Below are 13,791 nucleotides of genomic sequence, written 5' to 3'. Positions count from 1 at the left end.
AAGGGGGGAAAATGATCATAATCAGTTCACAGCGGACAGTATTATCGTGGCTAATGCGATCGTGAACTCCTGGGTAAAGACACACGAAAGGGTGTGTGGGAGAGGAGTAGAGTTCGGTTTTGGGGCAGGTTATGCATGACAAATCTATCGCACTGTAGATATTTCTGAGCCAAATTTTGCCAAATGTTTGCCTCTCTTGTACGAGTTAGAATTGAGCTCAGCTTAGCAATTGAGCACGTTTCAGCTAGCCGAATGGAGACACAGCCAATAGGGTGTACATTTTTAGTTGATTTGTTTGTCAAAGTGATTTACTCTACAGAAGACGATTTGACACTCGCAAGGACACAAAGAACGAACGAACTAGTAATTAGGAACAGAAAATATACGCTGAGATTACGACAGGTATCACAATACATGTAATATATAAAACAAAGCGACACGGTAACAACACAGTTTTTGAACGGTCTAATATCATAGTCGCGAGTAGACAGAGTCTTTCTCACACGCTGCTGACTGAATTGTGTACTGAATGATACGACTTCAAACTCCAGCAGCATCAGCAGCAGCAGCACGTTTACTCCACAGTACAAAACACGAAGAGCAATGCACGCCTAGTGCGTGTTTGCGGCCCAACATCCGTTCGGCAATGCGAAACTATTTGCAAACAATTTTAGCCACCACATCTTTTTCCGGCCCATTTTTTGTGTGTAAATAGTTTCGAACAGCGCGGCGTGAATGTACTGCGTGACGCGAGCACGGCATCAAAAAATAGGGCCCAAAAATGTTCCTAACGGCACGGTGGAGCCGCGTGTACTACATTTGACTTGAATCATTTGCCTTTCCTAGGCCGAAGGAACATTTTCGTGCGATCGATCCTCATTAAGTCAGTATGGGCGGGAGGAAGGAGACAGGAGAGAAACCGATCATTTTTATATTTTGGATGGAATACTATGAGACGTGAAAACAGGGAAATTGTTAAACATATAAAACGGGAATGAATTGACTGCAATTGACTTTCATTACTGTAGATACTTGACTGTTCTAGTGGTTTGTTTTTTGTTTTACAAGATCAACCATCTAATAGTACACGAAAACATACACTGACACTGATGAATCGGGATCGGTAGGGTGCGTGCATGTGTGTGTGTGTATGTGGGAGAGGGAGAAGGGGGAAAGACGTTGTACATAGGAAAGGCAAAAGAGGTTATACAAAAAAGTCGGACAACTAACGCCTGACATTGAAACTTCCGCAGTTCATGATGGTAAAGGGAAAGGGATTGGAAAGAAAAAAAACATTGAATACACGACAAAAAACGACACGACAGAGCTATTTGAGAAAAGGGAGGCCCTATAATCACGCACACACACACGCACGCGGGCGCGGCCACCCGAGTGGGCGGGTGTCCGTCCGGGGGATCCGGTCGTGCTATTCTATGGGAATATATTCCGTTCAAAACCAGTAACAGAAGAGGATAACGAAAAACATACACAATATACATCATAGCATCGACTGATAAATAGTTACCTAACATGATTATTATTGTTATTATTATTATTATAAGTTTGAGGTTTGAGTTATTACAATCATACGTACTTGCACGTCCAACAATCTGAATCGCTCGGACGCCCTTTCTGAACGTTGCCACTATGTTAGCAGTGCGTGCAGTTATGGAATTTGGGGAAAGACAAAACGTTACACAATTACGGCAATGAAAGCGGTTATCCGTCACCCGAAATTGTTTGTATGTTTGTTTGTTTTTTAATAATTATTGTTTGGTATGAATCGAATCACATAAAAGAAGTTTGCAGTTTCGTGTGATTACACCGCGGCAGAGGTAGACGTGCGCAATATGGAATCGAACCGAATTGAACACGGTAACCGATGGGAAGAGATAAAGAAAAAGAGAAAAAGTATCAATAGTAAGATTGCGTTAACAGAACTAGATGAGATTGAAGCAAAACTGGGAAAGAATGACGCTAGTTTAACGGTCAGGGTAATCTTGTAGTGAACTTTTCTTGCGGAAAGGAAAGCGCTGCTTCATTAGACCTAGTCAGACGACCGATAACAAGGGGATGAAGATTGGTGATACGCAGCGAATGGGTATTGGTGGATGGTGTCTGCGGACTAATTTAGCGGACTTCGAGTCGCGCTAAAGAGAGAGGTTGTTTTTGTTTATTGTATGGTGATTTAGAGCGGTAGATAGAGAGAGGGAATGTTGAGATTTCAACGATTCGACGATTCGAAATCAGAGGAAGTGTACGACCAACCATGTTTGAGAAACGACCTATAATTGCTTCTGGCAAGAGCGGTACGGATAGCTGAAAATTGACATCAGTAGGTACGAACACTGTACTGGACATCACAGAAGCTTTAAATCCTGACCCTATCACGTTGCGCTGAACGTAGCAAAACGAGTGTCCAGAACAAACCATTGTCAATAGAAAAAAGCACGCAGAATGTTCTCCTTCTTGTTAGTTTTAAAAGGCTTCCCATTTATCTATGATTATTTACAAAACATTCAGCTGATATCCATTACATAAAGTTACACACAATGGGAAATGTACACAGGGCATTGACATTTTGGTTCATTCAAATGAGATATTCCATGCACAGTATAGGTAAGTTATTTAAAACATTGATTTGGAATATTTACAGCGATTCTTCGTACAAGTAAACAGTTTGTTTTTACTAGATAATGGACGAAACCACAGTTCGATGTACACGTCTCATTCACTAAGTACACATTGTATTTATATATTTATTTATATATAGACTTTGAGCCTATTGGCTGTATTTGCCTCTCGATGATACGATCAATGTATCATTTGCTCGACTGTATGCCACTGCAGTAGCTATCACCCAACACAATTGCATTCAGCCGAAGGTATTTTGTATATTGCAATACCACGTATATCATCTGATTGCAGACCTATTTAATCGCATTACTATCACGTGGAAGCAATAATCAACGATACAGTTTGAGGAAGCTCTGTTACACCGGGATCATCGTATAAAACAGAAAACAAAACTAACGATCATTGCTTTGCAATTCAACATCGATATACAGTCAAACAAAACAAAAACACAAAGCCGCATATTTAGTCGTGCTGCGTATAACCTCAGCTTAACACTTCGTAAATAATTAATTGCAATGATTTGAATTTGGACCAGTGCTATTACTTGTCAACTGTAAAGGAAATTATTTGGGTTTCAAAAACTCGTGCCTAACATGTTAGCACAGGGGCTTGCTGACATCATCCACATCAAATTATAGCTTCCTGTTTTGCAGACTGATACGGAAAGTTTTATGAGCAAGCTTTCAACGACTTAAAATAGCTGATACTTTTGTTGAAATTTTATGTTAAACTATACAGTCCTTTGACGAGGAAACGAGTGAAATCGTGTTGCATTTGGAGAAAGAACTTGTTGTGTTGGCAGGCCTCATGCAACAGGCTCAGAAAGTGAGAACCACTAGTGTGCTAAGTTCGTCAAGACGTGAGCCGTGGCGTGCTGAACTGAAACTGTTTCAAACCATAACTGGCAATCTATCTGGGGTTTATACTAGAGCATCCAACTTTAAACAGAAAGGTTTGTTTGCAAATTTTGTGGGAGTGTTAATTTATTCTTCAAATCAAAAGAAAGGTTGAAAGGCGGCCTCTGCATTGGGCACAAGAAGTAAAGATTTGGGAGCAAAATGTCAGCTATTTTAAATCTGAGGAATAGCATGGTAGCGTTTAGAAAAACAGAGAGTTTATAGTTTGGTTCGTTTAAGGGGGTTTATTAGTGCGTAAGCAATTGATTTAAAATGAACAAAACCCATAACATAACGAAGGAATACAGCCTAACAAAATAGCAGTTGTTTTTCTTAACGAAACTTATTTAGGTGAAAATAGAATAAGCCAACCAAATAACCATCGAAACAAGTTTTTTGTATGCCTGTTTCTGGGTTGGGAGGATTCAACAACACAAAAAGTAAACACACTTTTCAATTAACGTATCAGATTTGGCTGAAATATGCAGATAGCAGTAAGAAAGGCATAAAGTAACACACATACAAATCAATATACAAAGACAAACAGATCAACGAATAAGTGGTTAGAATCGATAATGTTAAGTAGCGTTAAGAGATAGGGAACAGTTCCAGCAGAGTAGCAGTGGTAGTAGTAGTAGTATTAGTAGTAGTAGTAACAGTATTATTAGTAGTAGCAGTAGAGCATGAATAGATAGAACTTTACAGAACGGAGGCCAAACTAAAACGGGTTTTGGTAAACGAAAACGGAAGATGTTAGAGCTGGTCGGTAAAATCATACATTCACTAGCAATGTTAAACTTTAATGGCAATGTGGAAGGGTAATTGTGTTCCTAGTAGTTTCAAGAACAAATAACTGAGGTATTATAGGCGGGAAATAGTAATACGTTTGCATATACAATATACATTTGCCTTGAATGTTTGGTATCGTACCGTCGATGTAAGTGTGACAGGCGGAGTTAAGGCCCTGTTTTACCATTCCTGTCTGCATCATAATCATGCCCACATCTGAAAGGCGTACATGTATAATAAGAGAAAACGATATTTCGATAAATAAAACAAAGTACTGCAGTCCATGGTACGGAATCGACTGGAGAGCGCTGGCGCTGATGGTGAAATAAGGATCGAAAACCAGACTGTGGCAGACTTGCGCGTGGGGCGGAATGATGATGGCGATGGATGATGGGAGAGTGGTAGCAGTGTGATGCCGCTTGATGCAAACCGTGTGACGCGCTTATCGGACGAGTTGATGGCTACATGGGCACGGCATATACAATATACACGAGTATCGCTGCTGTAAGATTTATTACACTAAATTTGAGCAACAAAATATGGCATACATGAAACCCTCGCAACAGCACAACAACACTTCCCCTTTCCCCATGGAACCTAATACCTTTGTACAGTGAGCTGAGCTTTGTCGCTAGCCAGAACAATTATGCGCAGCACAGCTTAGCATGGCATCTGCAATACCAACGGCATAATAGACGGCAGATGCTTACCGTTGCGATTAGGCTAGGACGATATAGCTAGAATAAGTATTACACTTCCCCTTTCTCGCTTGCATCGATTAGCAATTAGACAGATAGTTGAGGAAGGTATCCCTTACGATGTTATACCTAATGCATACAATATCGCTTCTGTTTTCCGAATTATCTTCCGATAACGATTGGCTTAGATAGAGTATTCTACGACAGAGATGATGTTACTTGAATGTTATTCATGCTATTATTACAAGATGTGTAGAAGATGGCGTTCGGGAACGATGTAGGTACAGGTACGACAGTTTTCGTATTCATCTACTCAAATTAATTCGTGCTGAATTACCAAGCATTCATGCAGAACGTAAGAAAGAAAACAACATATGTTCGTTTGGGTTGTATGTGGGTATTGAGCATGTTTATAATGAACTTGTAGAAGCGTTTACTTCGAAGGAGCGCGTTTGGGAATCTTTCCAGACTACGGAACTTCTTTCGTCCCAAATAATCATGCAATCATTGCCACTGATATGACGACAACGTTTGTGATCATTAACAGAAACCATCGTAAGCACAGGTATGAGCTATACGGATCATATGCTCTTTAAAATTGGCTGGACATTTGGCGTATATTACACACAGTGCAATGACATGAAACTCATCATCGAAATGGCGTTAACGATTCGTATTAGCTTAATGATTTTACAAAAAAAGAAAGAAAAACTATAGTCAATAATGTGTCAATTATTAATGCTCATGAGTGGTGTTTCGGGCCTATCGGTAACACTAATCCAGGGAGCAATGTATATGTATGTGGGAAGTAAGTGCATGTGCCCTGTATAATAGCAAGTTCCTCAAGATACAGACGATGGTTGAAGGAAACCTTCACAAACATACTAAGATGAACACCAAGAGAATAGAAAATAAATAGATACAAAGTATTGATCTTTAACCAAGTCTGGCTTTTTTTTGCTTGTCAGTCTGACTTAACACAGTGAATGCTAAAACGACTTGAAAGGGAATAAAGGTATGAACGCTGTAAAGGTTCAGATGTGCTGCAATGTACCATCCCTTTTCCACTTCCTTAATTTTCTTTTACTGTTAGTTGCTACTTGTGTGAAATCTTACAGTCATAGATTTGTATAAATTTACATTACTTGAAGTATTTCCTTATTGCTAGTGAGTTATCAAAGCGCAAAACATTGAAAACGCACAAATGCTCTATCGCTTGGTAAACGAAACCAACATCCGACATTTATCGGTAGCCCCCTGAGTACATAACGAACAATTTATACAGAGTCTCGTAAGAAAAGGAAATTTGAATCTGAAAAATTTACAACAAAAAAAAAACAAAATACTAAAAAAGCGCCCACTGTTTACTGCAGCAAATAGTTAAAAATCAATACTACAAATTACTGGTTATACTTGTTAGAAGAGAGTGAAAAATTTATCAGTGATAGTAATGAAAGAGTATAAGAGATAGATAGATAGATAGGTAAAGAGAGAGAGATAAAGAGAGTGAAAAAATTTACAGCATCCAATGCGTCAAAATTCCTCCTATTTACAGTGCAATAATGTCTGCATTGAGGAACATTGAGCTAGTCTTACGCTCGCTTTACATATGCGCTCGGAAGGAAGATGTGTGTTTGTGTGTATGTTTTTTTGTTGTTTTATATTTAAGTATACCAATGAATTATCTAGAATGGCACTCATTAAGACGAAAGTAAATCAAGCTTTCATGTAAATACGGTCTAAAATAGTGTACTGAAGAAACTGAAGCATGTTTGTACGTGTAGTTAAGAAACTGAAACACGCTTATTTTACTAGCGAAACGTTTCGCACTTCGGAAAGTGTCACATGATTGACTGATCAAAATGCAAATCGTAGCAATCTTAACCAAAATGTTGAAACAAGAGAAAAAAATGCAAATGTGTTACTAGTACTGAAACGATAACTGTTCGGTAAAGAAGACAACTAGAAGACGGGAAGAACGGGAAATCATACGCCCGTAAAGGTATTGGAAATGAGTAAATGAAGTTACGCAAAAATTCATCTAACTAAAAACGAGAGTAATTGAGAAAAAAAGGTGAAACTTATGCAATTGCTTTACCTAGATCACCTATTTTCGTCCTGGTTTGTGCCGTCACTGTACAATGCGTTACGAACACACATACACATATAAAAACACACACACATACGAAAAACACAAACAGATTCGGTTTCATTTTGTTCATGTTCATTCGGGGGTTCAATCCGTTTGATGATCGGAAGCCACGCATCGCATGTGTAAGAGGGCGGCCATTTTCATTTGGTGGACGATTTTTTGTGTGTGTGTATGATTTATTTGTTTGTCAACAGTATTAAGTTCAGCGAAGAATGTTTCATTTCGGGGTCGCCAAGAGAATAAAAATAATTAGAAAAGATTATCATTGTGGTGAGTATCCGGGTGGTCGGTTGGTATGCATATCTATCAAAAACGGGCAAGGCGTTTGTAGGGTTGGTTGGTATGGTATGGGACGGGTAGACCTGTTACTGAGAGGAATTGGAACTAGGGCATGGAGTAACGTGTAAGAAACAAGTTAGAACTATACAGAAGGGAAAGTAGTAAGTAAGTCGCTGGTAAAACCGGTCCAGGTTTTGTATCTTAGTCGCCTTGCTGACACTATGGGCACCGTTACACCCTTGCGACGATCTCTCCACTCCCATTCACTCGACGAAAATTGAGACGGGTACCAATGTCGACGAAACAAGCAGAGACGAGTTTACACTTTTAATCGAGACGTTCTTGTCGGTAGACTGTGTTTCTGGGAATTAGTATGGAAATGGGAGGTCGATTCAACGTATACTTACAGTTTTTGCATTTGCATTTCTTTATCAGCGTTTCATCTTTGATGTCGTCATGGCACGCTTTGCAGTAGAACCACGCACTGAAATCGGGAAGAAAAAAGCGAAAGTCTCGTTTTACTACAGATGTCCATAACGTTACCGTACCGACCACCGAAGGTCACTGCCATTTTCTCACCGCTTCACTTCGTCGGCACTCTGCGCTATGAAAAAGCCTTGCGTGTTGGCTAGAATTTTTGCACCCCGAGGATTGATGGAGATCTTGCTGTCGTTGCCTTCCTCACCTCCCTTGATCTCGATGGCTAGCAGTAACAGTTTAAGCTTGGTGAAGCATAGCCTAACGTCGCGAACGTAATGGAAAAGCAGGTGAGTTAGTGAAACGATTGAAACAAACGTCCCGTGTACACTGTTACAAGTGACAAGTGGTGAGATCTGCTCTCGAAGAATGTACATAACCGCACAACTATCAATTGTGCACTAGAACAGGAGGAGAACATACAGATAGAAAGGGGAAAGCATGCAAGGATGGTTCAGTAATACTACTACTACAGACATGACAACAACTACTACTGATGTTTAACGATTGTTACTACGAATAAGTGATCTAACGAGTGAGTGTTAGGTAGTAGCGGCCATTACAAATGTTTATGTGACTATGTGCATGATCGGGGTTGTTGTTTGAAGTGAGAGCAGAGTACATGTATGGGAGGACTTCAGCTCAGCTGCTACTAACACACAGCTATTCGCGCTACATTCTATCAGCAGGAGTACTACGCAATCGGATACGGACAATTGGGTAATGCTGTATTATACACAACGTCTGGACAATGTCATTATTGGTCAAGTGTAGTCCATCGCCAAGCGCTGCCTCAGGACGATCATATACATACAAGCACTATGGTACACTACTCAGCGACTAACGGGAGAAGTAGCTACCTCAGACACTCCGATGAGCATAAGCAGGAGGATACACACTACGGCAATGGGATCAGTAGGGGTGATAGCTTAGTTTACTACAAGCTTTTACGCTTCATCGTTTCAAACAGGCATGGCACAACAGCGACGATGTTATAGTGAAACGATTTTTTTTCGACCAGGATATCGATACAGTGGAACGGTGGAATGACACGTTGGCGGACGGGACGAATGTTGACAATAGCTTGCTTGCTCGATCTATGGCAGTTAATCTAGCGTTCGAATGGTGTTCTAAATAGATGAAGATGACTGAAGAGATGGAGAGAAAAGTAAACGTGTCGAAGCTATGCTGCGGTGGTGCCTGCCCACTATCGAACTGCTGCGAGCTCGTTTGGGCTCAGCTCAACTAATCGAGCGAGCTGCTAGAGGGTTGCTTGATTTTTTTATGGTTTAGCGAAGCCTTTGGCACAACGCTTCAAAAACAGAGGGTCTTTGAAACACACACCAGGAAAGCTCATCTACTGACAAACTGGTTAGTAGTGAATGTGGTCTAAGGAGAGCCACGAAACAGTAGCTATTTGTACGGTCTATTGGAACGGGAAAACTAATGTAGTTAACAAAGGTAACACAACACAATCAAGAGTAGAATAGAAAAGATGTTAAACTATTAGAGAAGGAAAGTAGGTGTCCGGTAACGTCAAACATATAATCAGGTCGGCCTAATGTTTTCTGGTACATAATTTGGAACTGTTGCAGTTTTTGAGTAAGTGTTTTCTCTTACTGCACAAACTATTCTCGTGATTCAACAGATTTACAATAATACGTTCATGATGTCGGAGTTAATGTTGAAAATTATAACGATAGTTGTGAAATAGTCCAGTGCAAATAGTACAGTCATCATTTGTCAACACTTCACTATATGGTTGAGTAATAACATTAGTAGCAACATTTCCTGTACCATCTTCAGTGATTGTCGCTAGGCTGAGTACTAGCATGAGGCTAGAATTTTGTAGCAGTGTCATTGTCAAAAGTCATAACAGAATGCGTAAGATTAATAGTGATAGTAATTAGTAAATAGCAATACTGGAGAAGAAAAGTGAGAAGTAGTAACAGTAAACATACTAGGATCGTAAATAAACACTAAGAGAAGTAAGAGAAAGAGAGTTTACTAGTAGAGATAGAAAGGGGGTAAATGTCACAGTACAGACGGCTAACTGTGTCAGTGGTATGAAACCGATAAAACGAATGTTAGTTAGTTTTTAGCAAAAACGGGACTCTTACTCGCTGGCTTGTGGAAAAGTCATGCCGGTAAAAGAAGGTGATAAGGTTTCGGTATACATCTCACATCCGGTACCCTGTAGGTAATCATTTTGCCAGGCCTGTGTATCTGGCGACTGCAATTAGTAGAGATACGGGAAAGATAGAAAAAGAGAGAAGAAAAGAAAGAAAGATAACAAAAGCGAAAACAGGATATGATGGCAAAGGAGTCGAATTCGGTCCGAACAGGTTTTTTTCTCTTTTTCGGGCCCAACTCTGACAGCTGAAGGTAATTTGACGTTCCAGTAACCCTCGCTTGGGAGACAAAAAGCGTTACAGAACAAACATAGCTTCTCGTTGAATTGAATCTATCCAACTCATAGCTAACAAAGTCATGTAATAGTAGAATGGGGTGGGGGGGATGAGATGGGGCAAGCTTCGATCCCTTTATACTTCTACTTGTTCGTGGTCAATTTTGTCTAGTCGGTGCCAAATAAATCGTCCTCTGTCGATAAGGATTGAACACAACAGCAAGAATCAGGCAATTTCAGTAAGCTCTAGAGATACATCCAAATCTCTTAAGTTGACGATTTTTGAATGAAATTTAAATGAAATCAAAAGTGTCGATTAGTAGAGGGGGGGCTCAAGTTTTGCTTTCGTTGAACTATATAGCTGTATCAGACGATAAAATACAATTTTTATACTTGCATTGTATTTTCGCAGTTAGCCTGAATCTTATCTGAAAAGGGTAAGAAATTATAATGAAATATGCATGAAATGAAATACTCACAAACTTCTGTACACACATTCACAGACGAAATAATGCTAAATTATTGTAAATGTAAAAATAACTTCCTTTTGTCAACAGGCTACCTGCCGAGAATGCCAGAGTAACCATGCCTTGTCGTGAAATGCGAAAGCGAACATTCACTATTAAAGAACAATTGGTACACGAGTGGGCAAAGAGCACCGTACACATGGTGCATAGTTGTTTCACGGGTGTGAAACTATATTGTGTGCCACCAACCGATAGAAGCGAAGGGGAAACGATGGGAAACGAATGAACCTGCCTGGACGCACATTCAACAACCAAGAGAAGCATATAAGTGACGTATTTATTACCCAACTGAACGATTTACTCCTAAACATCGAAAGCAATGGCAAAAACTGGGTTTCCATTATAGAGCTGTGAAATCATTTTGTAGTGTAATTGTAGTAATAGTAGTAGTAGTAGTATTAGCAGTAGTATTAGACATGTAATGGAATTGAACTGAAGCCATAATGTCGATATCGCACCGATAATTCATTGTGGGTGTGATGATTCGCTATCGTATCAGCGATCAGGGATAGTGTACACTTTGGGCCCGTTGTCCTGTTATGGAAATGTAGAGACTGAATCAAATTCCATTGCTGTTTGTAGTGTTGTATGTTTGGAGTGATTAAACATTCTCAGTGATCAGTGTACGTATTTTGTTTATTACATATATGCATATCCAAGTGCTCTGATGTAGCACCATACGGGTGGCGCACTACTAGTGAGTTGCATGGACCAAATGTAAACCAAAAAAGGTAGTATAATTCACATAAACGGTGAAACATAAGAATGGTGAAAGCGCCAATTAATCAACAAAAGTTACAATGGCAGCAGTTGTGGATAGCATACGCACAATTCACACACACACACACACACATAGACATAAAAAATATTTAGACACACAGGACGAAGAAATTGGACGAAGAAAGAGAGACAGATAGAGAGAGAGAGAGAGGAGAGAGATTGTGTATGTAACAGATATATAGAGACAAAGAATGACAGAGAAAGAGAGATAGTGTGACTGTGGCGTATTTCTGGGGTAGACTTACTCTGTTGCCTGCGCAAACGGCATACCAATGAAAGATGGACTCAGTGTTTCGGTGTACATTTCCATCCCCGTGCCCCTGAGATAATCATTCGTCCATACTTGCATGTCTGGCGACTACAAAAGTTTGGGAGCGAGTTGGAAGTTGAAATATCATTTTACAGAGAATGAAAAATTAGGATGATCGTACGCAAAGGGAACTAGAGCAAGAGAGCATCTGTAGCAACCGTAGTGCGGGGTCAAGACGTTTCGTTCTTTAGTAGTGGGAGACACAGTGTACAGCTTACTTGCAACATAAAGTATTGTCTTACGTTTTATGAAAACAAAACAACAACAAAAACATACAAAAACGGATACACGACAAGGACAAAGGACAAATAAGTAAGGTTCGTTCGTTTGCTAGGACCAAACTGAGAAAAGAAAGATAGCAAGCAGATTTTTATGAGTGATGATGTGGAATTGCGAGAGACTGCAGTATGAGCGGCAACAGCTGTTTGCAGAAGTGGCATTGTTTGCAAAAAAACAACAATACTTGATCTACAGTGACTTGTAAGAAAATAACCACCACGGCGGTACGATCGTTGGATAGGAGAAGTACGAAATTATGCACGTTCGATGTTATGAAAATTAAAAACTGTAGCACTGAACAATCATGTTTCTCTCAAACCTTCTATACTGCAAGAGCAGTGTTAGCCTTTTCATTCAGCTGTATTGGAAACGAAACGATTCTAGGACGCTCGTTTTGTCAATTCTATTAGATTCATACATACTGGCAAATGAGTGCGAGATATGTATAGAAAAGAGAAAAACAGAGCAAAAAGTTACATACCATGTTTGCTTAGACGGGGAAAGAAGTACTTAACATTACAGGTTTATTAGCTTGATATGGGATAGAGGAACCAGTAGTTGATCATCATGCAAATTACTTCACAAAAGAAAGAGTTAAACAAAACAAGCTTCATCCATTGGCTATCTGTTTAAAGAAAAACTTGAACCACAGTACTGGTTCTGTACTCTGGAAGATTGCAAATTTTATACTAATATAAAATTTCTCTAACTGTTATCATATTAAACGATAAGAGTACAAGTAGGGAAAAATATAAAAGTGAAAAGTTACAATATATGTTTTGGATAACAATAATAACACCAACAGCAGTAGCAACGACTGCCTGCAACGTGTGAAGCAACTATGCACTAATGGTTAATTAATATAGGAAATAATTATAATTCCTCCAACTGCTGCTCCTGCCACTATTGGAATTGTTACTGTGTATTACCGCTTCACTGATTGACGGATCATACAGATTGATCGATAATCAGATTATTATACACTTGAGCAAATTAAACTACATACTACGCACATTTAGAAAAGTACTGAGATCAAAGGAAAACAAATTGTTCTAGCGTACAGCGTCCACATTTTTAGCATAGTTGCTGATATGAATAATCGATTATTGGTTAATTATTTTATTATTTTGTTTGGAGGCATTGTTTGGTTAGTTTGTGTAGAATTTTTACTGTTGCTGTTTGATAAAATAATAATTAATCAAATACTACAAACTACCACTAGTATAAATGAGTTTGCGGACGGATGCTGTGTACATTACCTTTGGTTGATGATACTTGTTTACTTAAACTATATTTCCAATTAAATAAAATTTATCCCAAAATCCCTCAACACAACCAAAGTATCTTTTAAAGCAAAAACTTTTTTTTTTTTTGATGAGTGTTTTTTTTTTTAATCATCGCTTCCTTCTCCTGCAAAAGAGACTAGACACAATAATAGGTTAGTAAAACGATCTGTGTATCAGCAGTCGCATTACCCCCGCTGCTCATGTAACGCGTAACCTCTGGACCTCTGGAAGCCCATCGCTCAATTGTGCCGGGGCGATTCGCTGGGTGCAGCGG

At 39.4% G+C, this 13,791-nt stretch overlaps 1 protein-coding gene across 43 annotated transcripts in view; it reads right to left on the bottom strand.

Moving 5' to 3' along the window:
- The window catches only part of LOC1274388 (calcium-activated potassium channel slowpoke), a 69,585-nt gene that overhangs the window by 12,958 nt on the left and 42,836 nt on the right, over window positions 1–13,791 (bottom strand). For 10 of the 43 annotated variants that reach the window (XM_061646206.1, XM_061646203.1, XM_061646202.1 and 7 more), the window contains 5 exons: window positions 10,049–10,161; window positions 8,031–8,189; window positions 7,859–7,935; window positions 7,119–7,154; window positions 4,437–4,538 (listed from right to left, as the gene is read on the bottom strand). In XM_061646206.1, the coding sequence (XP_061502190.1) occupies window positions 4,437–4,538; window positions 7,119–7,154; window positions 7,859–7,935; window positions 8,031–8,189; window positions 10,049–10,161 (487 nt within the window). Of the gene's footprint in view, window positions 1–1,594; window positions 1,646–4,436; window positions 4,539–7,118; window positions 7,155–7,858; window positions 7,936–8,030; window positions 8,190–10,048; window positions 10,162–11,887; window positions 12,001–13,791 lie in introns of all 43 variants that reach the window. The other 33 variants (XM_061646240.1, XM_061646231.1, XM_061646233.1 and 30 more) reach the window with 10 other exon arrangements.

The sequence above is a fragment of the Anopheles gambiae genome, chromosome 2 (genome assembly GCF_943734735.2).
Source record: "Anopheles gambiae chromosome 2, idAnoGambNW_F1_1, whole genome shotgun sequence".
Taxonomy (NCBI): Eukaryota; Metazoa; Arthropoda; class Insecta; order Diptera; family Culicidae; genus Anopheles; species Anopheles gambiae.
The sequence above is the reverse complement of the archived record's forward strand: the minus strand, read 5'-3'. Positions and strand labels throughout refer to the sequence as shown.